Below are 27,649 nucleotides of genomic sequence, written 5' to 3' on the forward strand. Positions count from 1 at the left end.
TTGTGACTCCTTATTATCTTTTCAATCGTTTCTATGCTTCAGGTCAGGCAACTAAAAACCAGAAGGACAAAGTTTTATCTGTGGTTTTAGAAGACGTGAAATTGAAATTTGAGGATGGTGAAAATACTGTGAACTCGACCCAGCTGAGGGTATTGATTTTACCCTGTGTCCAGGGTGTGGAGGAGGCCATAGCCTATCCGTACAGCACATGCAAATGAGACCCTCCGTTCACATGGGTTATGCAAGGTGCCTCTCCAGGGGCAACGAGAATGGACCTGGTAACCAGGAAGAGGCAGGCGGTGCTAGGGAGAATTCATTACCAGATCACTGCCTCTGACTCCTGGAGCCTCCCTGGGTAGGAATGTGTTATTTACCACCCGTGATAAAGGCCCGGTGTCTTTAACTCCTGACCCACGCTTCTCTCCCAGAGGAAGAGAAACACTTCCTGGAGGGCAGGTGGGAGCCGCGTGGCCTTCCACGCTCACATACACTCACTTTGTATATATTTGCAGATGTGCAAATGAATTTTGCTGATTCTTTGATTGTTCCGGCAGATATCTGAGGACTTAGAAATAGGCTGACTCTGGTCCCTATTGAACAAGTCTTTAAAAAAAATGTTATTCCTCTTCTGCTTGTAAAGAAGATATTGTCTATAGCAGTGTCAGTCACAACCAGAAAACACCATGATGTCTGAAATACAATTTTTTTATTATAAATATAGAACAGATTTTACAAACAATTCAGAAGTGGCCTTAGCCAGGCAAAATTAAATAAACCCAGCATAGCATGGATGAAGGAAAGTACATACAATCAGTGTCTAGATTCAAAATCCCTGCAAGAGGTACCTGAGTAGAACAACTCCCAACGAATTCTCTTGGAGGAGGTCTGGCAGGCAGGGCATGAGATCACACAGTTAAGATCAAGTAAAACCTTTTGCTTAACAGTCCAAAGAGATGGCACTCGTGTGGCAGAGGGCTGTGGCAGAGTTCTATTTGCCTTTCTTTCTCTTGTCTCTTTTTATTCTAAGACATCCTGGGTATCACAGACCCCATGAGAGAGAGGAGAAGACAAGTTTCAGAGGCTGTTCAGAAAGCCCCACGGGCCTGATCTTATTCTTCTATTCCTGTCCGCACACCTTTTCCCTTCCCAGCTCTCATTTCCCAGAGGACCTTAACGTGCCATGAGCTAGTGAGTTTGATAAAGAACCTCCCACTTTCTGCTTTGCAAGGAACCAAACACTAGCAAAGGCCAAGGTTTTCCAAGAGCATGGTGGGAGGGGGGACAAACAGGTGAAGAAATGCGTAGGCAGAAACATGGGAAACAAGGTAGCCGATACCTGGCCCACCCACGACACATAGAACCAGAGTTTGGTCCATTTCTAGCAAGATGGAGGAAAGCCCCTGGGGCTGGAACTCAGGGCCTGGGTGCTGTCCCTGAGCTCTTTTGCTGAAGGCTAGTGCTCTGCTACTTTGAGCCACACAGCACCACTTCTAGTGGTTCATTGGAGATAAGAGTCTCACAGACTTTTCCTGCCCAGGCTGGCCTTGGACCGCGATCCTCAGATCTCAGCCTCCTACGTAGCTAGGATACAGGCATGAACCACCAGTGCTCAGCTTCTGGTTATTTTCTATTTGGAGCTGTTCACAAAAAAAAATAAATAAATCTTGAGAGGCTCCTGGCCAAGGTGGTCTGAGGAGCGTGTGGGGTGGGGAGGGGGGCTTTTTTTACTTAACAGCTTGGCTCACACAGCTGAACTAGGTAAAAACAACCCCTTTCAAATAAAAGGTTATGAAGATTGAAATACTAGAATGTCTCAGAAAAAAGGAAAACCCCAGTACCACCAGTTTGTGCATTAATATTATTAGGTTTGTTTCTATTTTTACATAAGGTGCTGCTATGTAGCCCTGGCTGGCCATGAACTCATAATCCTCCTACCTCCACCTCCCAAGTGCTGAGAATACAGGCATGAGCACCGAGTGCAGTTCAATGATTATGCATCCTTTAGCAGTAGGTAGCTCCCTAATCTCTTCCCAAGTACCCAGCATATTGTGTCTATTAAAAACTAGACCTTCCCCCAAATCACTCCCCTTTTTTTTGTGTGTGCCAGACCTGAAGCTTGAACTCAGAACCTGGGTGCTATCCCTGAGCTTTTTCACACAAAGCTAGTGCTCTACCACTTGAGCCACAGCTCCACTTCAGCCTTTTTAAAGTAACTTATTGGAGATAAGAGTCTCATGGACTTTCCTGCCTAGGCTGGCTTCAAACCATGATCCTCAGATCTCAGCGTCCTGGGTAGCTAGGATGACAGGCTTGAGCCACCAGCACCTTGGCTGTACTCAGTCCTTTTCTAGGTACTTCCTGGAGTAAGCAGCAGTTATTATTAAAGATGTATGAGCACTTTGGCCTTTTGTAGTAGGAATCAGATAACAACTCCATAGTTCCTAGTTACTTCTAGTGGGTTTTCTGGAGGCAGGCCTGCCCAAAGTGGCAATTAGGTGGTGTTCCAGCCAAAAAGCAAGGTATCTGGACCCTGATGCAACAGACAGGCTGCGCTGATGGGACAGAAGTAGAGAATTCCCCAATGCACTGTGGGTGATAGATTTGTTTTTCCTATATATAGTGGCTTCATACTTGAATTTGGAGAGAAAAGCCATTCCTGCTTTGCTTTTTTGTTGTTGTTGTTTTCTCTCTGTCCCTTTTTTTCTGGTACAACACGACCAAAAGAAAAAGAGAAGAAAAGAAAAAAGGATCTCATCCTCAAGGCTATGGCAAACTCAAGTTAGACTCTGCTAAGACAGGCCTGGAGGGGTAGTAAAGGAATATTCTCTCCCTTGAGGGGGGTGGGAGCTCCTGGTGACTCCAAAAGCCAGCTTTGCCAGACTCTGGGATGCACCTTCTCTTCCACAGGAGTCCAGCAGTCCTTCCAGATGGGCACAAGAGGGAGAAGGGGGGACCCCCCCACCCTTTCTCCCTGAGGACTGAGAGTCTTCCAGCAAGATGGTGAGAGACTTGGGAAGTGGCAGTAGTGCATCAGGCAGGTGGAAGGTGCTACTTCTTTTTCACTTCCGAGTAAACCGTTTCTGTAGCCACTGAGGTCAGGGGTACTGGTGCTGAGTTTTTTGGTTGTGCAGCATTGAACTTCAGGGAAGTATATGAAACTTCATCCATCTGAAAAGTATGAGCGGGGCTCTGTTCAATAAGCATTGCATTGGCTGGGAATGTGGCTTAGTGGTAGAGTGCTTGCCTAGCAGGCATGAAGCCCTGAGTTTGATTCCTCAGTACCACATACACAGAAAAGGCCAAAAGTACCACTGTGGCTCAAGTGGTAAGAGGGCTAGCTTTGAGCACAGAGAGGCTCAAAGACAGTTTAGAGGCCCTGAATTCAAGCTCCAGGACTGGCTATATATATAGTAGCGTTGTAGCCGAGCACCTGTAATCCTAGCTACTCAGGAGCCTGAGATCTGAAGATTGTGGTTCAAAGCCAACCTAGGCAGGAAAGTCCATGAGACTCTTCTTTCCAAAAAAGGTAGAAGTGGGAAGTGGCGCTGTGGCTCAAGCGTTAGAGCGCTGGCCTTGAGCTGAAGAGCACAGGGACAGCGCCCAAGCCCAGAGTTCAAGCCCCATGACCGACAAAAAAAAAACCACCACCAACAAAAAATAATGCATTCATTTGGGGCTGGGAAGATGGCTCAGTGGTAGAGCGCTTGCCTTACATGCATGAGGCCCTGGGTTCAATTCCTCAGCACCACATAAGCAGAAAAAAAAAGCTGGAAGTGGCACTGTGGCTCAAGTGGTAGAGCGCTAGCCTTGAGCTGAAGAGCTGAGGGACAGCACCCAGGCCCAGAGTTCAGGCCCACAACCGGACCAAAAAAAAAAGGTAGAAGTGGAGCTGTGGCTCAAGTGGTAAAACACTAGCCTTGAAAAAAAAAGGCTCGGGGAGGCCTGGGAACGTTGGCTTAGTGGTAGAGTGCTTACTTAGCATGCATGAATTCCTAGGTTTGATTCCTCAGCACCACATAAATAGAAAAAGCTAGAAAAGCCATATGTATAGAAGTATGTTCTATATCCTGACTTCCATTGCTCTTTGTATAAAAAGACTGAAAGATTTTGTGTATCTGTCTGTCTCGCGTGTGTGTGTGTGTGTGTGTGTGTGTGTGTGTGTGTGTGTGTGTGCGTGCATGTGCGTGTGTGCGTGCACACGCTCACATTGGTACTGAGGCTTGAATTCAGGGTCTCATGCTCTTGCTTTGCTTTTTCAGTCAAGGCTGATACTCTACTACTTGAGCCACAGCTCTACTCCACATCTTTTTCTGGTTAAATGAAGATTTACCTGCTGAATTCAAACTGTGATCCTCAGATCTCAGCCTCCTGAGTAGTTAGTATTACAGGTGTATGTTACCAATGCCCGACTACAATTATACAGTCTTGCTCTAAGATACTGCACATAAGAGTGAGTAACCCATTACTCTCCTGTTGCCTTGAGGAAATGAGACCCAAAGTTCACTCATATTTGCCTTCAAGTCTAATCCATTCTTTCCAGAGAGATTTTCTGTCGGGGGAAACAAAAAGCCCATGAAACTTTCTGTGCTTACCTCATTAGGAGCATCATCACGAGAAATTTCCGGACCTGGAGAAGCAAACCAAGACTTAGCAACCTTTGGGACTGCAAAGCTGAGTTAAGACCTTGTATTTTCTAGCTTGAAGAGGTAGAAGGTGGTGGGTGCTGGTGGTGCTGGTGGTAGTGGTGGTGATAGTGGTGGTGGTGGTGGTGGTGGTGGTGGTGGTAGTGGTTAGGAACCAGAGGCTGCAAGCCCATCTCTGGAAATGTAATATCCACTACAAGGCCTTCATTTTTATTATTATTTATTGCCCACATGTGTTTCTTAACAACATGGCCCAATGGTAAAGAGGGGCATTGAGACCCACAGCACCCAGAGCACCGATAAGACAAGGAAAGTCTCACCAAGGGAGAATGCCCAGGTCCATAACAGAGGCAGGAGGGAAAGAGTTAGGGCAAGGAGATGGCGCTTGCAAACTTGGTTCCCTCAGGCCTACCTAGCTTAGGTAGAGTGGCTTAAGAGGGGCATGAAGCCCTCTGCCAACTTAAGGACTGGGAAGAAGAGATCACTTTTGTGAAAATTTAGAAAGCAAGGAGTGATTTGTGACTCCACGATTGGCTGCCAGGGCGGGGCAGGGGGTGGTACGTACCCCCTTCTCACAGGGGTGAATTGGCTTACTTACTGTGACTGGAGGCTGAGGGTTTGTGCTCTGTGAGATCACGCTGGTTGCTTGCCCTAAATAAATATCAGACACTGTGACTGCTATTCCCCAAGAACAAAGACCTTTGCTCCCTGAGCCTGGAAGGCAGGGGTCAGAAGATAATCTCTGGATACTCTGTCATATTCACTTGCATTCCTCATTCTTGGGTCTCGCACAGTCCCTGTTGTTCCTTTCCTATCGGTGAGATGTCCTGTCCATCTTCTGTCTGACTTTGTGTGTGTGTGGGGGGGTGTCAGTCATGGGGCTTAAACTCAGGGCCTGGGCACTGTCCTTGAGCTCCTTTGCTCAAGGTGAGTGCTCTACCACTTTGAGCCACAGCACCACTTCTGGTTTTCTGGTGGTTCATTGGAGATAAATGGACTATCCTGCCCAGGCTGGCCTTGAACCACGATCTGTAGTTCTCAGCCTCCTGAGTGACTAGGATGAAAAAGATGACAAGCATGAGCCACCAGCCCCAGGCCTTTTTTCTTCTTCTTTTTTTCTTCTTCTTCTAACTGCTTCTGAGCCTGTTTAACATCTCTCCTAAGTTTGTATTTCACAGATAGACTTTGGATTTTTATTTGTCCTCTCACACTTTAATGTGTCTGCATTCTCTCAGCTTTTCTTCCTGTCTTGTTCCTCCTCCCTCCTCCTCCTGCTATTGTGGTCCACAGAACATGGGATTTGCTTTCTCATGCTGCTCTTTTTATTTCCTCATCTGTTTTCTTTCTTAGCTCTTTGCTTCCCGACTAGGATAGGGGTGGGACGGGACAGAGGAACATAATTGGATCAGTTTGCTGTAGAGTTGATCTGAACTGGACTAGCCACATCCAAGAGACAAAAGTATGAAGACAGGGAGCCTGGAGATCCATAGGTATGAGTGCTAGAAAGCAGGAAGTTTAGCAAAAGGAGGCCATCAGCCCAGTGGAAGAGATAAAGAGCTCCTTCCCCCTCTCATGCATGGCAGTTGACATGGAGAAAACGGAAGGAGAAGAAAAGCCATCATACCCGCCAGTCTTCCGGGAGTACAGGAAATATGCCAGGGCTGCTATCAGAGCCACCCCGGCCACAACTCCAACCACGATGCCAGCAATGGCCCCAGGGGAAAGGTCAGAACTTGATTGTGTTGGGTCATCTGTCATGGGAAGAAAAGAGAAGACATGGAGGTGAAATTATTTGTCAGTGAGGGAGTCGTGGAAAACACTTCTCAGCACAAAGTATGGGCCATTGGTGCCTTCAGGGAGGTAATTTCCGTGGGAGGGTTGATCAGAGGAGGTGAGGTGAGGGGTGATTAACAGAGTAGGTCCTTTTGCAACTCCTGGTGGCTCTAGATTACTCATCAGCCTTCCCTCCATCCCATCTTGGCCTTTCTACACTCAGTAGAAGGTTTGGGGATGAGAGAAGGGTGGATTGCTGTGTGTTTGTTGTACTTTCTTTACTTCTTCATAGTCCCATCTTTTTTCTCAGTGATAGCCAGGAATATGGATCTGGTGTGTGTGTGGGGTCACCTGTCTCAAGGGCTAAATGGACAGAGGCCCATATTGCGCACCCTGAATTCAGTCAGCACTTCCCCTGCACAAGAGACTGTGATTCCATGGCTCCTAGGAGGGCTAGAAAAGCAGGTGCGGGGGCAGGGGCGCTAGGAATGTGGCTTTGTAGTAGAGTACTTGCCTAGCATGCATGAAGCCCTAGGTTCAATTCCTCAGTATCACATACACAGAAAAAGCTCAAAGTACCACTGTGATTCAAGTGGTAGAGTGCTAGCCTTGAGCAAAAGACACTGAGGGACAGTGCCCAGGCCCTGAGTTCAAGCCCCAGGATGGGCAAAGCAAACAAACAAACAAACAAAACCACCAAAAAACCAAGCAGATGCAGTTCTGAAAGACAGTTTGTTCATTTTTTTTTGTTTGTGTGTTTGTTTTTTTCTCTCTCCGATGGCCAGCTTTGGCTCAAGAATTCACACCAACCTTAAGAAACACTGCTGGTGAAAGCGTCCTTCTGCTCTTTCGCTGCACTGTGGTCTGAGGCCTCTCCCAGGCCTTCCTCCTCAGGGGTGTTTCCCCCAATTAAGCTGCTATGTCCAATCCCACTGTGACTGCACCTCAGCAGATCCAAACTCATCTACCAGACTAGAAAGTTTGCATTTAACTCTTTTTTTTTTTTTTTAATTTTTGCTGGTCTTTGGGCTTGAACTCAGGGTTGGGTGCTGTCCTTAAGCTCCTTTTGTTCAAGGCTATCACTGTATCACTTGAGCCACAGCTCCATTTCCAGCTTTTTGGGAGAGTTAATTGGAGATAAGACTTCCATGGATTTTCCTGCCCAGACTGGTCTCGAACTATGATCCTTAGAGCTTGGCCTCCTGGTAGCTAAGATTATAGGCTACCACTACCCGGCTTTTTTTTTTTTTTAAATCTCTCCCAGGTTTATTTGGTGATTTTATTTTTGGTATAAAGTTCTCTCTTCTCCCCCCCCCCCCAATACTTTTTTGCATCTGTTTCTTCTTTATTCCAATTACAACTATTTGGGCCTCTGCCCACACCCAGCTGAAAGCTGACAATTCACATCGGCTATGGTTATGAGGACCAAGCTCCTCACTGTGTGCTAGTATGTGTCTCACAGTTGATCTACACGCTAACCCCGTCAGGTAAATGCTCTTTCCATCTCACGGATGGAAACAGAGGCTGGGAGCGGTGGGAGCACTGGCATAGATCTGTATGACGAGTAGAAGGTAGATCTGGCCGCCTGACTGTGGCTAACAATAACCTCAGTGTGAACAGCAGCTAATGTTTAGAAACACTTCCTCTGTGTGGCACATTGCTGAAGAGGTTAAGAATATTGGAGAAGTGACTTAGAGAAGTGCATGTTTTACATTCAAAAAAGAGGGTCTTGCCAGGTGCCAAGGACTCAAGCCTATAATCCTAGTTCATCAGGAGGCTGAGATCTGAGGATTGTGGTTCGAAGCTAGCCAGGAAAGTCCATGAGACTCTTATCTTCAATTAACTCTCTTCCCCTACAAGAGCCAGAAGTGGAGCTGTGGTCTCAGGTGGTAGAATACTGGCCTTGAGCACAAAAGAGTATAACAATGCCCAGGCCCTATGTTCAAGTCCCAGGACTGGCACCCCTCCCCCACACACACACAATCACTAAAGCTAGAAATGAAACTGGAAGCATTAGTACTATTTAGAGCAACAAGGATTCTAAGAGTATCACATACCTGTCATCTGCAACAATTGAATAACCTAGATAAAATGGACAAATTCCTAGAAACACAAAACCCACCGAGTAAAATCATGAAAAAATAGAAAATTGAATCCATCCATAGCGAGCAAAAGCACTTGACAAAAATAACATCCTTTTATGACGAAGTACTCTACCTAGTTAGAAAGAAACTACCTTACTAAATACAAGTCATAGCTAGAAATCCTACAGCCAACTTCATACTCAATGGTGAAAGACTCAGAAGCTTTCTTCTAAGATCAGAAATGATAGAGGGGTACCAGCCTATCAGCCCCTCTGTTCAATATACTATTAGAAGTCCTAGACTGACCTACAAAAATAAAATTATCCTCAGTGGCATGAACTTGCAGGTAAAAAATTGTAAGGATCTTGCAGAAACTTCTAGAACTAAGAAGTCATTCATCCTAGTTACATGGGAGGCTGAAATCAGGAGGATTGCAATTCAAGGCCAACCCAGCCATTAAAGTCTGTGAGACTCCACTGCAATGGAGAGGAGCCGGGCATGGTCGCAGGCATGTGTGTTCCTGGGCAGGAAGAGAGACCTTATCCCCAAAACAACCAGTATAAAGTGCTGTTGGAGGTGTGGCCTGGTGGTAGAGTGACTGCCTAGAAAGTATGAGGCCCCGAGTTCAAACCTTAGTAACTGCTTCATGTCTTTTTGTTTTGTTTTGTTTTTGTCAAAAAATGGTGTCTGCACTGAAAAAATGTACCATTTTCTCTCACCATTCTTTGAATAGTATAACCCAACAACTATTTATATAGCATTGCATTAGGTATTAGAAATAACCTAGAGATGGAGCCAGGCACCGTGGCTCATGCCTGTAATTAATCCTAGCTACTCAGGAGGTTAAGACCTAGAGGATTTCAGTTCAAAACCAGCCTGAGCAAAAAAAGAAAAAGAGGGGCTGGGAGGTGGCTTAATGTCCATAGAGTGCTTGCCTAGCATGCATGAAGCCCTGGGTTCCATTCCTCAATGGAAGTGAGGAAGTGGCGCTGTGGCTCAAGTGGTAGAGTGCTAGCCTTGAGCAAAAGAAGCTCAGGGACAGTGCCCAGGTGCTTAAGTTCAAGCCCCAGGACCGGCAATGAATAAATGAATAAATAAATAAATAAAAAGTAAGACTCCACTTGCAATTAACCAACACAATGCTGACACTGAACCTTGGAGCCTCAGAGTCTCCGCCTCCTGAGTAGCTGGGATTACAGGCGTGAGCCACTGGTGCCTGGCTTACTTCCTGTTCTTTTCCCTGTGACTTATCCATTTCTGCACCCATGGTAAAGAAATTCCCCTGCCTTTGCCACACCCCCCCCCCCAGTAAATTATACAGGGAGAGGAGGGGTGACTTACAATTCACATCCAGCCTGAGAGGGTTACTCTTCATTGAACTGACAGGGTTGGAGACCTCACACCTGTACTCCCCGCTGTCCTCCCGTCTGACAGGGTCTATACTGAGCGTGCTGTTGTTTTTGGACAGCTTCGTCCTCGTGGTCAGCGGCAGACTCTGTTCATTAAAGAGCCACCGGATCGTGATTCCAGGGTCTGTAGAGTGGCAGGTCAGGACCACAGATTGCTGTTCTGTGACCGTGGTGTTGCTGGCTTGGATGGAGGGCTGCGTCACCGGCTCTGCAGACAGAGGGGAAAGACCACTGAGGCAGCCCATCCTCAGAGAGCTTAGCCCGGGGCCCACGGTAAGGCCCTCGCCCTCTCTGCAGTGGTTGCCTGATGATTAATAAGGACCCTGTTGTTACCTCCCTCTGAACCCCCCAGATCGTCCAGGGTGACCCTCTGACTGGAGCCCCCATCAGCTCTGTGGGTTCCACAGCCCACGCTACCAAAGACCCCACAGTCAGGCGAAACATTTTCCTCCACAGACTTTTGTGCAACCCTTTCCTAGTGATCTCTGGGAAATAAAGTAGGTTTATATTGAGAGGGAAGGTGGTGGTTATTTTCTCTCTCTTCATTGAACACTTTTGTCAGGGAACTCAGATGACTCAGTCTTCATGAGCTCAGGATCGGGAGAAACTCCAAACTAAAGAATTATTGTTTGAAGAGGACTTTTATTTCCTGATCTGTAGATTAAACAGCACAATGAATGAGAGCCATAGAGGTGAACGGTCACCGGGTGCACAAAAGCCTGGCATTCGCATCGTTCTTACAAATAGACTCACCGGCACTGCCCTTCCCACCCCTGGCAAAGCTTCCTGCCCCTCCCGCCAGCATCCCTCCCGCTCCCCCGTGTGCACCATGTGCTCTGGGGTTCCCAGTCAGGTGCAGCTGAGAGACACTGACTTCGATTGACTTCAAGATTTAGCCAGATCTAAGATAGGCACCTTCTCTACCTGCCCCATCTCAGCCCCTGTGGAGTCCGCCCTGCCAGTCACCCAATGAGACAGAGACCGAGCAGGGAGCAGAGCTCCGAGCCGCTGCTCTTCCCCCACGCCCCCCCAACCATCTGATGGGGTTCCTCCCTTCCTCGTTCAGGGGAGAAAACTCTTTGATCACGAAAGAAGTTAAAGAAAACAAAAGAAGCCATAGAAAGGGTTGATTTAGTGGCAGAAAGAAGCTACTTGACAAAGACCCCATTTCTCTTCTCCTGAGAGCCCCCCCTCCCAACCTGGGACTTTTTGGGTCTAGGAGACCCAAACCCCACGTCAGCCAGCCATGAGAAAGAAACAAGCAAATCTCAGCAGTAGAGCTGGAGGCTCAGGGGAGGGATTGCCTGTGTCTAGAATTAACTTCAGAGACCAGACTATTCCAGAGCTGATGTCCTAGGAATCCACTTACCAAGGACTGTAATATTCTTGACTGTGCTGCTATTGAGGCCAGTAACAGAGTTATAGGCGAAGCAGGCATAAGATCCACTGTGGTTGACAGTGATGTTGGGGATAAAGAGTGCTGGTGTAGATGACTGAGGCCTCTCATTGAACAGCCACGAGTACTGTGCAGGCGGGTTAGAGGCTGTGTGGCAGGAGAGGCTGAGGTTGGTCCCTTGACCAACATAGGAGCTTGGGGGGGATATGATGGGGATATCCGGGCCATCTGGAGCAAACAGAATAAAGTCACGGTTGATGTCATCAGACGGAAGATGAAGTTCCCTGTCTGTGGAAGGCCCCGGCATCCCTCTGAGCCCCGTCTCAACCCTAAGTGTCAGCAGCAGGCACCAGTGGCTCACACTTACAATCCTAGCTAGTTTCTGGGAAACCCTTCTCTCCAGTGAGCCAGCAAGAAGCCAGACGTTGGCGCTGTGGCTTCAGTGGTGGAATGACAGCCTTGAACAACAACAACAGCAACAAAAAAAACAACCAAACCAAATAAAAAAACCTAAGGGACAGTACCTAGGCTCTGAGTTCAAACCCCACAACTGACACCCCCCCCCCAAATCAATAATTAAATGAAAACCGTGCCATCCAAAGCTGGGACTGTATGCATTGATGGAGCACTTTGCTGAGTGTGCACAGGGCCCTGGGTTCATGCACAGAAAAAAAACAAACCTTAAACCACTGAAAAACCCCAACTTTATCCTGTTGTATTCACTGGGCTTGAGTCTGACACAAGCTCTGTCCTTTATGAGCCTCTCCCACCAGGAGAACATTCCCCCACACCCCCAATCCCTGCACTTCCATTCCTTAGCTATGGCTGCCTGGATGTACTTGGAAGTGATGGAGATGGTTTTAGGCAGCCTGGGTATCTGGGGGTGAAGGGTCTCTGCCCTAGGACCGTGTCTTTAGGCTGGGCAGGCAGGATGATGGAGAAATAGAAGCTACTCACAGGAGACATTCAAGGTGAATGGATCACTTCGGTTGTCACTCACTAGATTCCAGGTTCCACACTCATAGGGCCCCATGTCATTCCTCGTGACATGGAATAAAGTGAGAATCCTGTTGTCTGGGGACAGGTGCAGTCTGGTGTCATTTGGAAGGCTCTGGCCACTTATCCACCACTGGTAGTTTGTATTCTCTGTCTCAGGATCACAGGTTAATGCTACAGAGTCCTCCCCCTCCATGGGGCTGGAGTTGTTGCTTGTGATGAAGGGTTTGGATAACTTGGCTGCATGGACAACAGAGAGAAAGATTGCTCTGTGTGGTCCCTATGACCCCCGTAAAGGCCTCTGTCTACTAGCCTGGGCTCCGTCCCTCCTCCCAGCCAGCCTGGGAGTCCTTAACATGCAGGAAGGGTGAGACTCTCAACAGATGCCCAGAGACCTGAGTGCTCAGAAAACATGGGGGCCACGCATGTGTGGTCATGTGAGTGACAGACCCAGGACCTAGACAGAGATGTCTAGCACGTCTCATGGTCCTCACTGCCCCACTGCTAGACACATCTAGATGGAACACCTCCAAGGACACAGACCTCCCTGTCTGGCCCGGGTGTGTGTCCTCTGAGACTTTGCCTTTCAAGGCTGTCCTAGAGATGAATCATGGCAGTCTCCTTCAGCCCGACATGAAGACCAGTCTTGTGAGTCAGTCACACACCTGAGCTCAGGACCAAGGACTGGCCCCAGGTTCTGGTTTTAGGTGGGGCCACAAGGTGAGCAGTTCTGTCGAGATTCTCTAGGTGATTGACTCTAGGTTAGAATGATCTAGGTTAGAATGGGGGTGACAGACAAGGCCTTGTGAACAGTCAAAGTTACATCCTCAGTTAATATCCCTTCCCTGCAGGGAAGGGGAAGGGCCATGGCAGTCCTCCCAGGAACATGGGTTCAAGTTTCCAAGTACAGAAGAACTGAATGGTAGAAAAGTGACAATGAAACAAGGCAATCTGAGCCAGGCTCCGGTGGCTCATGCCTAGCTACTCATCCTAGCTATTCAGGAGGCTGAGATCTGAGGATTGCAGTTCAAAGCCAGCCCAGGCAGAAAACTCTGTAAGATTCTTATCTCCAATAAACCACTAGAAAACTGGAAGTGGAGCTGTGGCTGAAAGTGGTAGAATGCTAGTCTTGAGCTGAAGAGCTCATGGACAGCACCCAGGCCCTGAGTTCAAACCCCACAATCAACAGAAATATGGCAATCTGACCCTCATGGGCCATGTATATTCATCAGGTCTACTATAGGAATTTGAGTAGGTAAGTTAAAAAAAATGTATTATCAGGGCTGGGAAGGTGGCTCAGTGGTAGAGTGCTTGCCTTGTATGCATAAGGCCCTGGGTTCGATTCCTCAGCACCACATAAGAAGAAAAAGCCAGAAGTGGTACTCTGGCTCAAGTAGTAGAGCGCTAGCCTTGAGCTGAAGAGCGGAGAGACGGTGCCCAGGCCCAGAGTTCAGGCCCCACGACCAGCAAAAAGAAAAAAGAATTGGGGGGGGAGGGGGGAGGCTGGGAAGGGATGTGAAGGGTAAACAAAGGAGGAGGCTGCAATGCTTGGTAAGAAATGTACACATTATCCTGCCCACGTAATTGTAACTCCTCTGTACAGTATGTTCACAAATAAAATAAAATTAAATTTAAAAAAAGAAAAAAGAAAAGTATTATCAGACCAGTTCCCATAGAGAGTGTAACAGGCCAAACTCTGAGTTCTGTTAGTCACATAATAAAGACAGAGGCTGTCCGCATACCAATAGCTCAAGTCTGTAATCCCAGCTTATTCAGGAGGCTGAGATCTGAGGATTGAGATTCGAAGCCAGCCCAGGCAGACAAAACCCAAGACTCCAAACAACCAGCAAAAAGTGGGGAATCTCTAAATACTCAGCAAAAAGCAGGGAATGGAGGCATAGCTCAAGTGCTAGAGCACTCACTTTGATTGAAAAAGCCAAGTGGGAGTGGGAGGTCCCAAGTTGAAGCCCCAATACTGGTGCGGCATGTATACACACACAGACACACACACACACACACACACACACACACACACACACACACACACGAGACATGCCAAAGCTGCTTAGAATCAGAAACTCTCTCACTACAGAGGGGCTCTCAGGGGAAGTTTGAGGTATTCCTATTGTAAGAGATTCATTTTAGTAAATTCAGATGTCTAGGTCCCCAGTGGAGATCCACAGGGATATGAATTGCTTTCTTCCTTCCCTTTGCTCCTAGCAATCAATCCCAGATACGATTTTTATTAAATTCTTCCAAACATGCTGAATCTGACAGAAATGATAGCTACTTTGTTCAAGACAAGCTTCCTGACCTTGAGGTCATCATGAGGACATGGGTGTGTAGGCTGGCTCCCCAGAGGCTGGAAGATGGTGAAGCACACACCCCTCCCCCACACACACACACACTGGGACCAGGAAGGAGTAAGACGTGAAAAGAGTTTGGCAGGGGCCACTGGTGGCTCACACCTGTCATCCTAGCTACTCAGGAAGCCGAGATCTAAGGATCACAGTTCGAAGCCAGACTGGGCAGGAAAGCCTGTGAGACTCTTCACTCCCCGGAACCACCAGAAAACCAGAAGTGGTACTGTGGTTCCAAGTGGTAGAGTGCCAGCCTTGAGCAAAGGAGCTCAGAGACAGTGCCCAGGCTCTGAGTTCAAGGTCCAAGACTGACCAAAAAAAAAAAAAAAAAAGTGAACAGAATGGCAGAATATAGGGCTTTGTGGTTTGCCAGTCCTGCCCTGCTGCTGGCACCTCTGTTATCAGCCTGGGAGCAAGAGGACAACAGCCGGGAATAGACAGGAAGCTGATCAGCAGGAAAGAGGCAGAGAGAGTGGGAAATACCCATGACAGCATAAAGCAGGCGTTACAAAGACTTCAACTGCCCCAGAGACCAGAAGCATCATGGCTGACTCAGGCTGAGTGGGCCTCACCCTAGCCCAGCTGAGGTCACCCGAGAAACAGATCGGAGAAATGGAATGGGGATCTCAGCCTCCAGCAGGGACTGGGAGCAGGTGTGGCCAGAAATGGTTAGGACACAGCAAGTCAAGTTCCAGTCTCTGAAGAGAGTCCTATGCCCTCCACTCATTGATTCAAGTTCATTCTCCTCACCCCTATCCTAAAACTCCTGAGAGTTAGCCAGGTGCCAGTGGCTCAAGCCTATAATCCCAGCTACTCAGGAAGCTGAGAAAGGAGGATCATGGTTCCAAACCAGCCCCAGTAGCAAAGTCCCTAAGACTTTGCTCCAATGAGCCATCAAGAAATGATGTAAGTGATGTTGTGGCTCAAGTGGTAGAGGCTTGAGCACAGAAGCTCAAGGACCATGCACAGGCCCTGAGTTCAAGCCCCAACCAGGACAGGCAATCCCAAAAAAGCCACCCAACAAAACACCCGAGAGTTGACTGTACACTGGGGCCTAGTGGGGAGGGAAGCAGCAAAGTTCTCTCCTTCATAGCACACATTTTAAGTCCAAGAGAGGTCAGCAGAAGGGAAAATCCAGCACCTTCTTTGAGGGCTGCCTGAAAGAAGTTGAGTTTAGTTCTAAGGTAAGAACTGTACTTGTCCATTGGTTCTCACTAACCTGGACCAGACTCTCCTTCCATAGTGCTGACCCCTGAGGTTAAAGTCTCTGAACCAACAGTTCCTCTTTGGTCCACAGACACCTAATGAGTCCCTGGGCAGGGGAGGACAGGGCTGTGGACATAGACAATCATTCCAAGCCTCTGATCTGCCACCCCATGGTCTGATGACCCTGATTCCACATCCATATTGCTCCATACCTCAGTTTCCCTTTCCTAGGACACATGGTAAACACCCTCCAGCTTACGGGGCTAGAGAGGAGCCACCCACATCAACAGCTCCTCCAAGAGAGAATCCCCTGAGCTGGGGTCTCTATCCCCACACACTGGCCTTGAGTCTCAAAAGCCCCTCAGGGCCTTGGTGTAATGGCTTGGTGTGTCTGACCCTCCGTGCTTGCCGTACTGAGTCTGCAAAGCAGATGCCAGGAAGCCCTCCCCCCGGCGAGGCTCTCAGGGTAGTTCCCAGAGTTTATGACATTCAGACAGGCAGAAAATCATGACTTCTCAGCCCAGACAGGAGGCAGAATTCCAGCTGTGGCTAGAAGCTCCCTTCCAGAGTGAGGAGAGGAGCCTGAGAGAGAGAGAGAGAGAGAGAAAGAGAGAGAGAGAGAGAGAGAGAGAGCGTGCATGCACAGGCACTCTAGGGCTGAGCTTGTTTGCCAAGATCTCAGGGCTCCCCTAAGCCAGGCTTTGCCTATGTCCTACAGGTTCTTTCTTAGCACATGTTCCTGGGGGAAAAACGTGGGGGAGATGGTTACCCCATCTGGCTACCATTCTCTGTCTCTGTCTCTCTTTCTGTCTCTGTCTCTGTCTCTGTCTCTGTCTCTCTCTCTCTCTCTCTCTCTCTCTCTCTCTCTCACTCTGGATTCAGGTGAAGGATTCCTGTCCTTGCAAATCTGTTTCTACTGTGCATGCCCCATCCAGAGAGCAACCTCCCCCAACAGGACAACAGAAAGCAGAGGGAAAGGTGGGCACACAGCCCATCCCCACACACCTATGTTCCTGGGCTGGAAATCACCCTGGCCTAGCACCCAGAGGCCACAGTGAACTCACCGAATACTTGGAACCGTCCAGATGCCCTCTTACTGGCAAAATCACGATCTAAGATGTCCAGGGTGTAGACTCCAGTGTCATTGACGGTGACATTCTGGAAGAAGAGCGATCCATCCTCCTGGATGGTCTCTCGGCCACTATGGGCAGGGCCTGGGATGCTTTGTTTCGAGCTTGCTGAAAATGCTGCAAGGCGATGGCTTTCCTCTGCAGTTTCCCCTTTATACCAGCGATAGAGTTCAGCATTCGGGGGCTGGTTGTGGGCCTTCAGGACAACGTTCTGTCCTTCAGCGGCATTGGGTGGCACAGGTTCGATCGTGAGCTGAGCTGTCACCAGTGGGGGCCACAGGGCTAAAAGGGAGGCTGGGAGGGGTGAGAGAGAAGCCCATCAAGACTGAGATCCTGGTATGGGATGGAAAATGGAGCCCGAGAAAGTGTCTTGAACCCCCTGTCTTGTGTGTCTGTGTCTATCTGTCTGTCTCCTATTGGCTCTGCTAGCAACATGACCTCCATTTCTTCACTGCCCATGAACTTCCCACCCCTTCTCTGTGTGCAGTACTTTTCTCAGAGGGTTTCATGGCTCACCCCTGGCTGCCCTCTCACCCCCTGCTCACACTCGGGGTGTCCTGGGGAGACACCTTCCCTGAACCTCTCCTCTAGAGACCCTGGGGCTCTGCTTTCTCCCCTTTCCCTGCTGTGAACCCTCTGTGGCTCTTGTCACCCCCCTGGCCTCCCATTCTAGATGACCTCACTGGGTCTTGCTGCCCGGCAGGGGCAGGAGCCCTGTGGGGACAGGGATGCTGTGGTCTCTGTGGTCCCCCCTGGGCCTTGACCAGGCTCAGATCCCCCGTGGATGAATGAAGTGGCGTTCCCAGGGCCTTGCATGTCCACGGGGTTTATTTGGCAAGTTCTGAGTTTGGTGGCTAAGGACAGGTTGGTTGGCTGATCTGGTTGGTTTTCTTTGGTGATCAGAGACACAGGTGTCATATCCGTTTTTAAAATACAGCTGACTAGTCACGGGTAACTTGGAACCAGTGGACCTTTTCCTCCCTATTTAGCACTTGCACCTTGTGGACAGTTTTCTGTGGCGGAGTCTTGTCCCGCTCAGGCCCCCACTAGAAACCCTCTGTCTCGTCCCCCCCCCTCCCCTCAGCTCTCCTCCTTCTCCCTCCCACCCAGGGAGCCGTCCCCTCACCTGTGAGCAGCAGCCCACGCCAGGGGACACATCCCCTGCGTGGAGAGGCTGAGCGGGGCTCCATGGTGCCTTTCTACCTAGAAGGGGAAAACCTCGATTCCAGACCCACTCCCAAGCGTGGCTGCTCCGGAGGGCGTCAGCTCTGCCCTCTGAGCTGAGCCTCCTCTCGGGGCTGGAGCACTTTCTAGGGTCACATGGTATGGGGGGGTGGGATCTGTCACCAAGGCCTGCCCCTCTCTCCCTCCTCCCTCCTCCGCCCTTCCTCCTCCCCCTTCTTCCCCCTCCCCGCAGGTTCTGCCTCTAGTTCCTCTTTGCCTTTCCTCGGTGTGGATTTTCAGTCCCTCCCCCGGCCCAGCACGCTGTGAGAAGCAGCAAGGTTTTTAGGGGCCCCTGCCTGCTGTAGGACCGGCTCACCTTAGCGCCACACTGGTATCCTGGCTTGGGGGTGGGGGTGGGGGGTTGTGACCCCTTGGGGGTCTTCAAACCCAGGGAAGTGTTTCCCTTTCAGGACTCAGAAAGCCAGCAAGCCCAGTGGGATTCTCCTGTGGCAAGAAAGTGACAGAGAAGACTCTAGAAGAGGAGAGGGGCTAGGAATGGATCACCTGAGTCGTGGCTGGTGCCCGGGGGGGACCAGATCCAGGGACAGCCAGCAGGAGCAGTGTCTTCAGGAGCTGACCCGGATGTGGTGGGAAGGCAGCTGTGGTGGTGATGACAATGGAGAAACCCCAGGCTCTGGCATCCTCAGCCCAGGGGTACCGGGAGATTCCCCCACCTCCAGGGGCTGTTGACTGAGCAGCGCCTCAGGGCTGATTTCTCTGGGTGCCCTTTGTCCTTTGTCCTCTGCCCCTCTGGCTGTCTAGCCTGCCTCCCATGGCAGGAGGGAGGAGTCGGGGCTGAGACACCTGGCAGAACAGAGTCCTTAGAGACAGGGAAGCAGCAGACAGGATGGAACAGGCCACATGGGAAAGACTTAGTGGAGATCGACAGAGCCAAGGGCAGAAATCAGATTGCATCTCCACCTCCTGAATCCAAGCCAGGTTCAGGCCCCAGGGATTCCTTGGGCTGGGAATTCCCTGTGTGTTCCAATATCGCCCCCTGGAGGCCATGAGCAGACATACAGCCCCGGGGCCAGGACTGCAGCGTGAGTACCTACCCGACTCCAGACGCCCTGACCGCTGGGTGCAGGTGGGCTCTGACCCCGAGGCTTCAGGGCCCTGATCATCTCGGATGCTATTTCCTGAGGGCCCCCAGTCTGCCCAACTCCCATCCCGTGCAGGGTGTGATTAGGAAGAGGACAGCTATTGAGAGACACCCTCTACCCCCCATCCTCAGGGTCGAGTTGCAGCTGTGTATCCAGGGAAGAATGGTCTCAGGAGGAATGATCTGTCCCCAGATTTCACAAGCAAGCCTGGGGCATGTGTCTCTGGAGACTTTACAGCAAGGACACTGTCTAGGGATGTGTCTCTTTGTCTCTAAGTCCCGAAGGTTTGAAGTATCTGTATATGACCATAACAAAGATGAACTGTCCAAAGTGGGTGTGTTTTATTTGTTTTGTATCTTATTTTATTATTTATTTATTTTTGGTTAGTTGTGGGGCTTGAACTCAGAGCTTGGGTGCTGTCCTTAAACATCTTTTGCTCAAAGTTAGTGCTTTGCCGCTTGAGCTACAGCACCACTTCTGGTTTTCTGGTGGTTCATTGGAGATAAGAGTCTCACAGACATCCCTGCCTGGGCTGGCTTTGAATCATGATCCTCAGATCTTAGCCTCCTGAGTAGCTAGGATTATAGGTGTGTGCTACCAGCGCCTGGCTGGCAGATGTGTTTAATATATCATCCTTAAAGACTGATTTTTCCCCCTCAGAACTAGGGTTTGAACTCAAGGCCCTGCATGTGCCTAGTTAGGTGCTCTGCTACTTGAATCCTGCCCCCAACAAGGGCGTGGTGATGTGCACTTGTAGTCTTAGGTACTTGTAGTCTTTGGGAGGTGAAGGAAGGAGGTTTGCAAGTTTGAGGCCAGCCCCGGCAAGTTAGCGGGATCCTGTCCCCAATACAAATGAAAGGCCTGGGTGAGGTCTAATTTATCAGTGTTTCCTTTTGCTGTTCCTGCTTTTGTGTGATATCTAAGAATCTATAGCCAAATAAAATAGAAGGCTAGAAAGATTTTCCCTATGTTTTGTTCTATCAGCTGTTTTCTACTTATAGGTTGATTTGTTTTGGTGTGTGTGTGTGTGTGTGTGTGTGTGTGTGTGTGTGTGTGTGTGTGTGTGTGTGTGTGTGTGTGTGTGTGTGTGTGTGTAAGTACGCGTGCTGGTCCTGGGGCTTGAACTCAGTGCTTAATACTAGTGCTCTATCACATGAGCTACATTTTCACTTCCAACTTTTTGGTGCTTAATTGGAGATATAAGAGTCTCACAGACTGCCTCTCTGGCTTTGAACTGTGATCCTCAGATCTCAGCCTCCTAAGTAGCTAAGATAAAAGGCGTGACCTACTAGTGCATAACAGAAATCTTTTTTTTTTAATGCAATGAGAATATAGTTTATAAAACTCATTTTTTTGGTTGGTTGTAGGGCTTGAACTCTGGACCTAGGCACTGTCCCTCAGCTATTCAGCTCAAGGCAAGTGCTCTACCACTTGAGCCATAGCACTACTTCTAGTTTTCTGATGGTTTATTGGAGATACATGTCTCACAGACTTTCCTGCCCGGGCTGGCTTTGCACCATGATCCTCAGATCTCAGCCTCCTAAGTAGCTAGAATTACAGGCGTGAGCCACCCGTGCTGACCAAAGCTCATTCTTCTGCTTGTTGTTATGTAGCTATCCCAGCACCATTATTTTAAAACTTTCTTCTTGGGCTGGGAAGGTGGCTCAGTGGTAGAGCGCTTGCCTTGCATGCCAGAGGCCCTGGGTTCGATTCCTCAGCACCACATACGCAAAAAGAAAAAAGCCGGAAGTGGCGCTGTGGCTCAAGTGGTAGAGCGCTAGCCTTGAGCTGAAGAGCTGAGGGACAGCGCCCAGGCCCAGAGTTCAGGCCCCACGACCAGACCCAAAAACAAACAAACAAACAAAAAAATCTTTCTTCTTTACCCTCTAACTTCTTCCTTCCTTCCTTCCTTCCTTCCTTCCTTCCTTCCTTCCTTCCTTCCTTCCTTCCTTTCTTTCTCTCTCTCTCTCTCTCTCTCTCTCTCTCTCTCTCTTTCCACTGGTCGTGGGACTTGAACTCAGGGTCTGAGCACTGTGCCTCAGCTCTTCAGTTCAAGGCTAGCACTCTACCACTTGAGCTACAGCACCACTTCCAGTTTTCTGGTGGTTTATTAGAAATAAGAGTTTCACGGAGGCGGGGCGCTGGTGGCTCACACCTGAAATCCTAGCTACTCAGGAGGCTGAGATCTGAGGATCACGGTTGAAAGCCAGCCTGGGCAGGAGAGACCGTGAGACTCCTATCTCCAATAAACCACCAGAAAACCGGAAGTGGCGCTGTAGCTCAAGTGGTAGAGCGCTCGCCTTGAGCTGAAGAGCTGAGGGACAGCACCCAGGCCCAGAGTTCAGGCCCCACGACCGACCAAAAAAAAAAAAGTTTCATGGACTTTCTTGGCTTTGAACCAAGATCCTCAGATCTCAGCCTCCTGAGAAGCTAAGATTACAGGCGTGAGCCACCGGTGCCCGCTACCCTCTAACTTCTTTTCGATACTTATCCCAAGATTAAATGATGAAGGCTTGTCTCTGGTCTCTCAGTTCACAACCTGGGGTCTCTGTGGGTCTTAGGCATGTCATTGTTCACTGGAGCAATGAAGTAAGTTATTTTCAAATAAGGAAGTGTGAGCCTCCCATGATGCCTTTCCTTTTCAAGACAGTTTTGACTGTCCTGATGCATCTATTCTTTCCAAACTGTTGTTCAATGGTTCCTAAAGGAGGGGCTGCACTCCTTTCCTGGGGAAGTTGATGGTCTGGAGACACCTCCAGAAACTTCAAGCAGATACAGTAATCATCACTTGACTGGCTGGGTGCCATAAAGAATGGAGGACCATGTTCTCTGCCACACTGTTCACAATAGCCAAGTTGTGGGCATAGCCCAGATGTGAATCCAAAAACTGGGGTGCCTATCTATACACAATGGAATTTTACACGGCCATTAGAAAGCGTAATAAGATGTCATTTGCAGGGAAATGGGTAGACCTAGACCAAATCATGTGAAGGGAGATATAAGCCAAGCACAGAGAGACAAATGACACACGTTCTCTCTCACCTGTAGAAGCTAGATCTAAAGTACCCTGGGGACATGATAAATGATACAAGACTCTAGGCATCCACACACAGAGACACCAAAGGAGGCTAGTCTTTGAGGGAGGAATGCAAAAAGGCCTCTGATCATATAAAATACTATTTATCTACATTAACTGCAGGACATGGAAGAAAAAAAAAGAGTAAGGAACTTGAAGCACTCACTCCCAGGGCGGGACTGGCAGCATCCACGCTGATAGCTCCACAGATTTTGGACCAAGTTTTGCCAATGGGATTATTTGTATTTCGACACCTTAGTTTTCTTCCTAACTGCCATAGCCACTGGTCTTAGTGTGTGTGTGTGTGTGTGTGTGTGTGTGTGTGTGTGTGTGTGTGTGTGTGTGTGTGTGTGTGTGTGTGTGTTCTGGTTTATTCTCTGGGGTCGGGGGCTTGCCCTACCTATGAACCCCGAGCTGCAGGAGGTGGCCTGGCAGGGGCCTCAGGGCTGTGAAGGGAGGAGGCAGCCCAGGGCTGATGGAGTCCAGCACATCTGCCCCGTTGTGGCAGGAAGTCACCAATAGAGGGTGCACACGCTCTTTTGCCTGTGTGTGTGTGGGGGGGGATGGGGGGTAGAAACCAGCCCTGAGTCTGTGTCCCTAAGGGCTTTGTCACGTCACGTCACAGCCGCCGTGTGCACGGCCCAGGGCCGCTGCGGGCCCTTCCAGGCTGGACCTGAGCAGTGGGAGTCGGGTTCTTCAAGCAATGCCTTCAGCCGGAAGACCCAGGAGGCCCTGTGAGAGGACAGCGCCCCCCCCCACACACACACACATCAGATGATGGAAACCCACTAAGCAGGGAGCTGGTGTGGAAGATGACCATAGCCAACAACAGCTACAACACCTCGAGGCTTTAAGCATCCATTGATTCAATGAGTTTGAATATAGTCAGGTGCCCAGAGCTCACGCCTGTCATCCTAGCTACTCAGGAGGCTGAGATCTGAGGATCACGGTTCAAAGCCAGCCCAGGGAAGAAAAGTCTTGTGGAGACTCATCTCTCCAATTAATTCTCAAAAATCCAGAAGTGGAGGCTGTCTCTCAAGTGGTAAAGCACTATAGCCTTGAGCTCAGGGACAGCATCCCAGGGTCCGAGTTCAAACCCCAGCACTGGTACAAAACAAAAAGTTCAGCTAGGGCTGGGAAGGTGGCTCAGTGGTACAGCTCTTGCCTTGCATGCCTGAGACCCTGGGTTTGATTCCTCAGCACCACATAAGCAAAAAGAAAAAAGCCGGAAGTGGCGCTGTGGCTCAAGTGGTAGAGTGCTAGCCTTGAACTGAAGAGCTGAGGGACAGCGCCCAGGCCCAGAGTTCAAGCCCCACGACCGGACCCAAAAAAGAAAAAAATTTCAGCTATCAGGCCGTACCACCTCAGTTCATGAACCACTCACCCATGCTTTGTAAAGAAAGAGAATGGCGACCACTGTTTTCATAAAGAGGCAAAACTGGAGGCTGAGTTTAATTCACCAGGGGGAGCTAAGGGTCACTGGGGGTCACCTCCAGCACGAGGGGGTCACTCTGGCTGGCGGAGGCGGGGTTGGAGACCTCACACCGATACTCTCCGGCGTCCTCCCTCCGGACGGGGTCAAGCCTGAGCGTGCTGTTGTCCTGAGCCAGCTTCATCCTCTCCGTCAGCTGCACGCCCTGATTGTTGAAAATCCACCGGATGGAGGTTCCCGGGTCACCAGGGTAGCAGGTGAGGACCACAGATCCCTGATCTGTGACTGTAGTGTTGCTGGCCTGGATGGAGGGCCGTGCCACCGGCTCTGTGGAGGGAAAAAAGAAAAGAAAAGAAAAGAAAGGGACTGGCTGAGTGAGGTGGCCCAGAGATGGCACTGGCCGCCCGCGGCTGCGTTTGGAAAGACCACCCTTCCCTCTGACTCCAGATCACCCCAGTGTGACCCTCACCAGACCCTCTATGTCTCAGCAGCTTTCTTAAGTGGAATTACTCTCTTCTAAACTTCTATGTGATCCTTTTTTTTCTTTTTTTTTTTTTTTGTGACCCTTAAGACATCAGCTTGTTCCTTCCATACACTTCCGTGTGTAGTAAGGAGAGCCAGCTTGGCATTGCCGTGTATCTCTAGGGCAGGGAATATTTCCATAAACTAAAAACAAAAAAGGACATTCATTCTTTATTATTTATGATGGAACAAAAGCAGCGCAGACTCTCTGATGACCTTAGTAGCTAGAAGGGTTCCAGTCTGAAGACTTCTCAGCCTAACAGGACTTGGACTCCTGGCCTGTGGATTCATTGTGACTTGGAAGGAAACTCTTACAAGGAAGTAGTCACAGTTTTCAATTTAAAAAGAGAGAGAAAAAAAAGAGACACTCTTAGAAATACAGGGAAAATACCTTGACACAAAAAGGTCACAAGAAGAAAAGTTCATGGGTAACTTAATTCTCAGTTGTGAAACACAAAGGCTTTTAGTCTACCACCAGGAACAAGACCGGAATACTGCATGTGTCACTTTCATTCAGAATAATTCTAGTCCTAGTTAGAACAATTGGACCAAAAAGAAAGAAAACAGCGTAAAGTGCTAAAGAAGAAGCATTTCTATACATTTACCGACAAACAGTCTCAAAAGGAAGAAAATGATTCCATTTATAATAGCATCAAAAAGAATAACACCTTTTTTTTTCTTTTTTGATTGGTCATGAGGCTTGAACTCAGGGTCTAGGCACTGTCCCTGAGCATCTTTTGCTCAAGGCTGGCACTCGACCACTTGAGCCACAATGCCTCTCCAGGCTTTTTTGAGTAGTTTATAGGAGATGAGAGTCTCTCAGACTTTCCTGCCTGGGCTAGCTTCGAACCACAATCCTCAGATCTCAGCTTCCTGAGTAGCTAGGATCATAGGCATGAGCCACCAGCACCTGGCTAAAAATAACATCTTGCAGATTAGATTTAACCCAGGAGGAAAATACTCAACAACCTAAAAACTGCGAGGCATTCATGGAAGACGTGAAAGCTGCTGAGTTCCAGTGGCTCACATCTGTCATCCTAACTACTCCAGGAAGCGGAGACCTGAGGTTGGCCACTCAAAGCCAGCCGGGGCAGGAAAGTCTGTGACACTCTTACCTCCAATAAACTACCAAAAAAGCCAGAAGTGTGGCTGGGGCTCAAGTGGTGGAGCACTTGCCTTGAGCAAAAAGGCCCAGAGAGAGCACATAAGTCCTGAGTTCAAGTCCCAGAACAAGCAAGGGAAGGAAGGAAGGAAGGAAGGAAGGAAGGAAGGAAGAAAGAAAGAAAGAAAGAAAGAAGGAAAGAAGGAAAGAAAGAAAGAAAGAAAGAAAGAAAGAAAGAAAGAAAGAAAGAAAGAAAGAAAAGAGAAATAGACATTCCATGTGCCTAGGTTGATTCATTTGCTAGGAGACCATTACTAAAGCAAAGCAATGTACACCATCAACGCTTTCTGCTTCAAAACCCCAGATAGAGAAAAAAGACACCCTAAAATCCACATGGAATGCCAATGGCTCCCATGAGCCAAAATATTATTGAAAGAGAAGAGCACAGCTGGAGGTGTCCGATCATTCTGTGGAACCCTGGAACTCCTAATACCCAGAGGCCACGGAAGGGCCACTCACGGAATACACGGAGCTGTCCCGACGCTCCCTGAGTCCGAAGGTCTCTAGTTAGGGTTCGTAGGGTATAATAGCCTGCGTCCCTCCAGTTGACACTCTGGAGAAGCAGAGATCCATTGCGGTATATTTTCTCCCGACCACTGTAGTCAGGCCCTCGGACGATGGTATGATGGTCTACGACAAATATTACCATTTGATGGTTGTCCAGGCTCCTTTGCCCTTTGTACCAGGTATAGCTTTTAATATTCTTGGGCACATTGTGGACACGTAGAAGGACGTTTGTCCCCTGGACAGCATTGGAGGGCACCAGCTCAATGCTGAGTTGGGCTGTAGCCGGCAGGCTCCAGAAGAAGAAAATGGAAGCTAGGAGGATGAGAGAGAGAGAGAGAGAGAGAGAGAGAGAGAGAGAGAGAGAGAGAGAGAGAGAGAGAGAGAGAGAGAGAGATCCATAGATTACTGGGTGGGAAGATGGAATCCAGAGTCCTGGGAGGTGCCTTCATACCTATCATGACAGACAGACTGACAGACAGACAGACAGACAGACAAGACACTTATGCCTCTATGTGTGTCTCCTCCGGGCTCACAACCTCCATTCTTTCCCTGCCCTGAACTTGTCCCTCCTGTCTGTGTGCCATACTCTTCCCAGGAGGCTTTATAGCTCACCCCTCATAACCCTCACCCCTGCTCACAATCAGGGTGTCCTGGGGAGACTCTGTGGTCTCAGTGGTGGCCCCCCAGGCCTGGGACAGGCTCAGACACCTGTGGGTGCATGAACTTGTGTTCCTAGATTCCACGGGCTTTATCTGGCAATTTCTGAGGTTGGTGATTAAGAATATGTTTCATGATCTGGTTGGTTTTATTTTGGGGTTTTTTTTTGGGGGGGGGATTCATCAGGACAAAGGTGTTGTATCAGTTTTTAAAGCACAGCAGCCAATGATACGGATTTGGAATGGGAACAGCTGAGTGCTTCCTCCCTGATTAGTTTTTCCTTCTGTGAATTTCAGTTCGCCGAGAGCTTCCCGCAGCCGAGCCTCTGTCACTGTCTGGTGGCCTCACCTCTTCGACTCGAAACAGAATCCCTCCGTCCCATGTCAGTGACACTCTGCACTCCTCTCCCCCTGCCTCATTCCAGACACCCGCACCCCTACCTGCGAGCAGGTGCCCCCGCCAGGGCCCAGGGCCTCCGTGGAGAAAGGCTGCAAGAAGTTCCATGCTAGCTGCCGCCTTCTCTGTCCTCCCTCTGTGGAGATGAGCTCAGTTCTAGCACAGATCCCACGTGGGGCTGCCCAGGGGTCAGCTCTGCTGTCCTTTGTTCCTCTGAGCCTCTCCTCTCAGGGAAGGAGTCCTTCCCTCGGTCATGTGGTCCAGGGGCAGGGTCTGTGTCAAGGACACCGCTCTATCCCCTCATCTTTCAGTCCTGCCTTTTTCCTCTTCCTCCTCCTCCTACTTCTTTTTCTCCTCCTCCTCTTCCTCCTCCACCTCCTTCCCTTCCTCCTCCTCCTCTTTCTTTTTTTGTTGGTTCTGGGGCTTGAACTTAGGGCCTGGGCACTTGTCCCTGAGCTTTTTAGTTCAAGGCTGGTTCTACCACTTGAACCACGGCTCGACTTCCAGCATTCTTGGTGATTCATTGGAGATAGAGTCTCACCGACCTTCCTGCCCAGACTAGCTTCATACCTG

At 49.3% G+C, this 27,649-nt stretch overlaps 3 protein-coding genes across 8 annotated transcripts in view; 1 reads left to right on the forward strand and 2 right to left on the reverse strand.

The window, feature by feature from the left end:
• The window catches only part of LOC138813490 (CD177 antigen-like), a 74,323-nt gene that overhangs the window by 26,934 nt on the left and 19,740 nt on the right, over nucleotides 1-27,649 (forward strand). For 2 of the 3 annotated variants that reach the window (XM_070001938.1, XM_070001943.1), the window contains one exon: nucleotides 4,601-4,675. The gene's annotated coding sequence lies outside the window, so the exon portion shown is untranslated. Of the gene's footprint in view, nucleotides 1-2,912; nucleotides 3,001-4,600; nucleotides 4,676-27,649 lie in introns of those variants that run through there. The other variant, XM_070001935.1, reaches the window with a different exon arrangement.
• On the reverse strand, nucleotides 690-18,938 carry LOC138813563 (carcinoembryonic antigen-related cell adhesion molecule 1-like). Of its 4 annotated transcripts, none has more exons than XM_070001993.1 (10): nucleotides 18,726-18,938; nucleotides 18,124-18,200; nucleotides 16,932-17,291; nucleotides 12,263-12,541; nucleotides 11,279-11,533; nucleotides 9,842-10,117; nucleotides 6,268-6,394; nucleotides 5,242-5,294; nucleotides 4,593-4,627; nucleotides 690-3,168 (listed from the first exon to the last, which is right to left on the reverse strand). In XM_070001993.1, exons 2-10 carry the CDS (start codon nucleotides 18,185-18,187, stop codon nucleotides 3,049-3,051), a joined length of 1,569 nt encoding a protein of 522 aa, XP_069858094.1. In that variant the 5' UTR covers nucleotides 18,188-18,200; nucleotides 18,726-18,938; the 3' UTR covers nucleotides 690-3,048. The 4 variants fall into 4 exon arrangements, with proteins under 4 accessions (XP_069858094.1, XP_069858089.1, XP_069858103.1 ...); XM_070001988.1 differs by having other exon boundaries at nucleotides 18,538-18,938; XM_070002000.1 differs by lacking the exons at nucleotides 5,242-5,294; nucleotides 18,726-18,938 and having other exon boundaries at nucleotides 3,083-3,168; nucleotides 18,124-18,313.
• On the reverse strand, nucleotides 23,846-27,335 carry LOC138813725 (carcinoembryonic antigen-related cell adhesion molecule 21-like). The gene is made up of 3 exons (XM_070002109.1): nucleotides 27,121-27,335; nucleotides 25,976-26,335; nucleotides 23,846-24,159 (listed from the first exon to the last, which is right to left on the reverse strand). Exons 1-3 carry the CDS (start codon nucleotides 27,182-27,184, stop codon nucleotides 23,870-23,872), a joined length of 714 nt encoding a protein of 237 aa, XP_069858210.1. The 5' UTR covers nucleotides 27,185-27,335; the 3' UTR covers nucleotides 23,846-23,869.

This window comes from Dipodomys merriami, unplaced genomic scaffold (genome assembly GCF_024711535.1).
Source record: "Dipodomys merriami isolate MVZ:Mamm:240054 unplaced genomic scaffold, mDipMer1.0.p SCAF_106, whole genome shotgun sequence".
Classification (NCBI taxonomy): Eukaryota; Metazoa; Chordata; class Mammalia; order Rodentia; family Heteromyidae; genus Dipodomys; species Dipodomys merriami.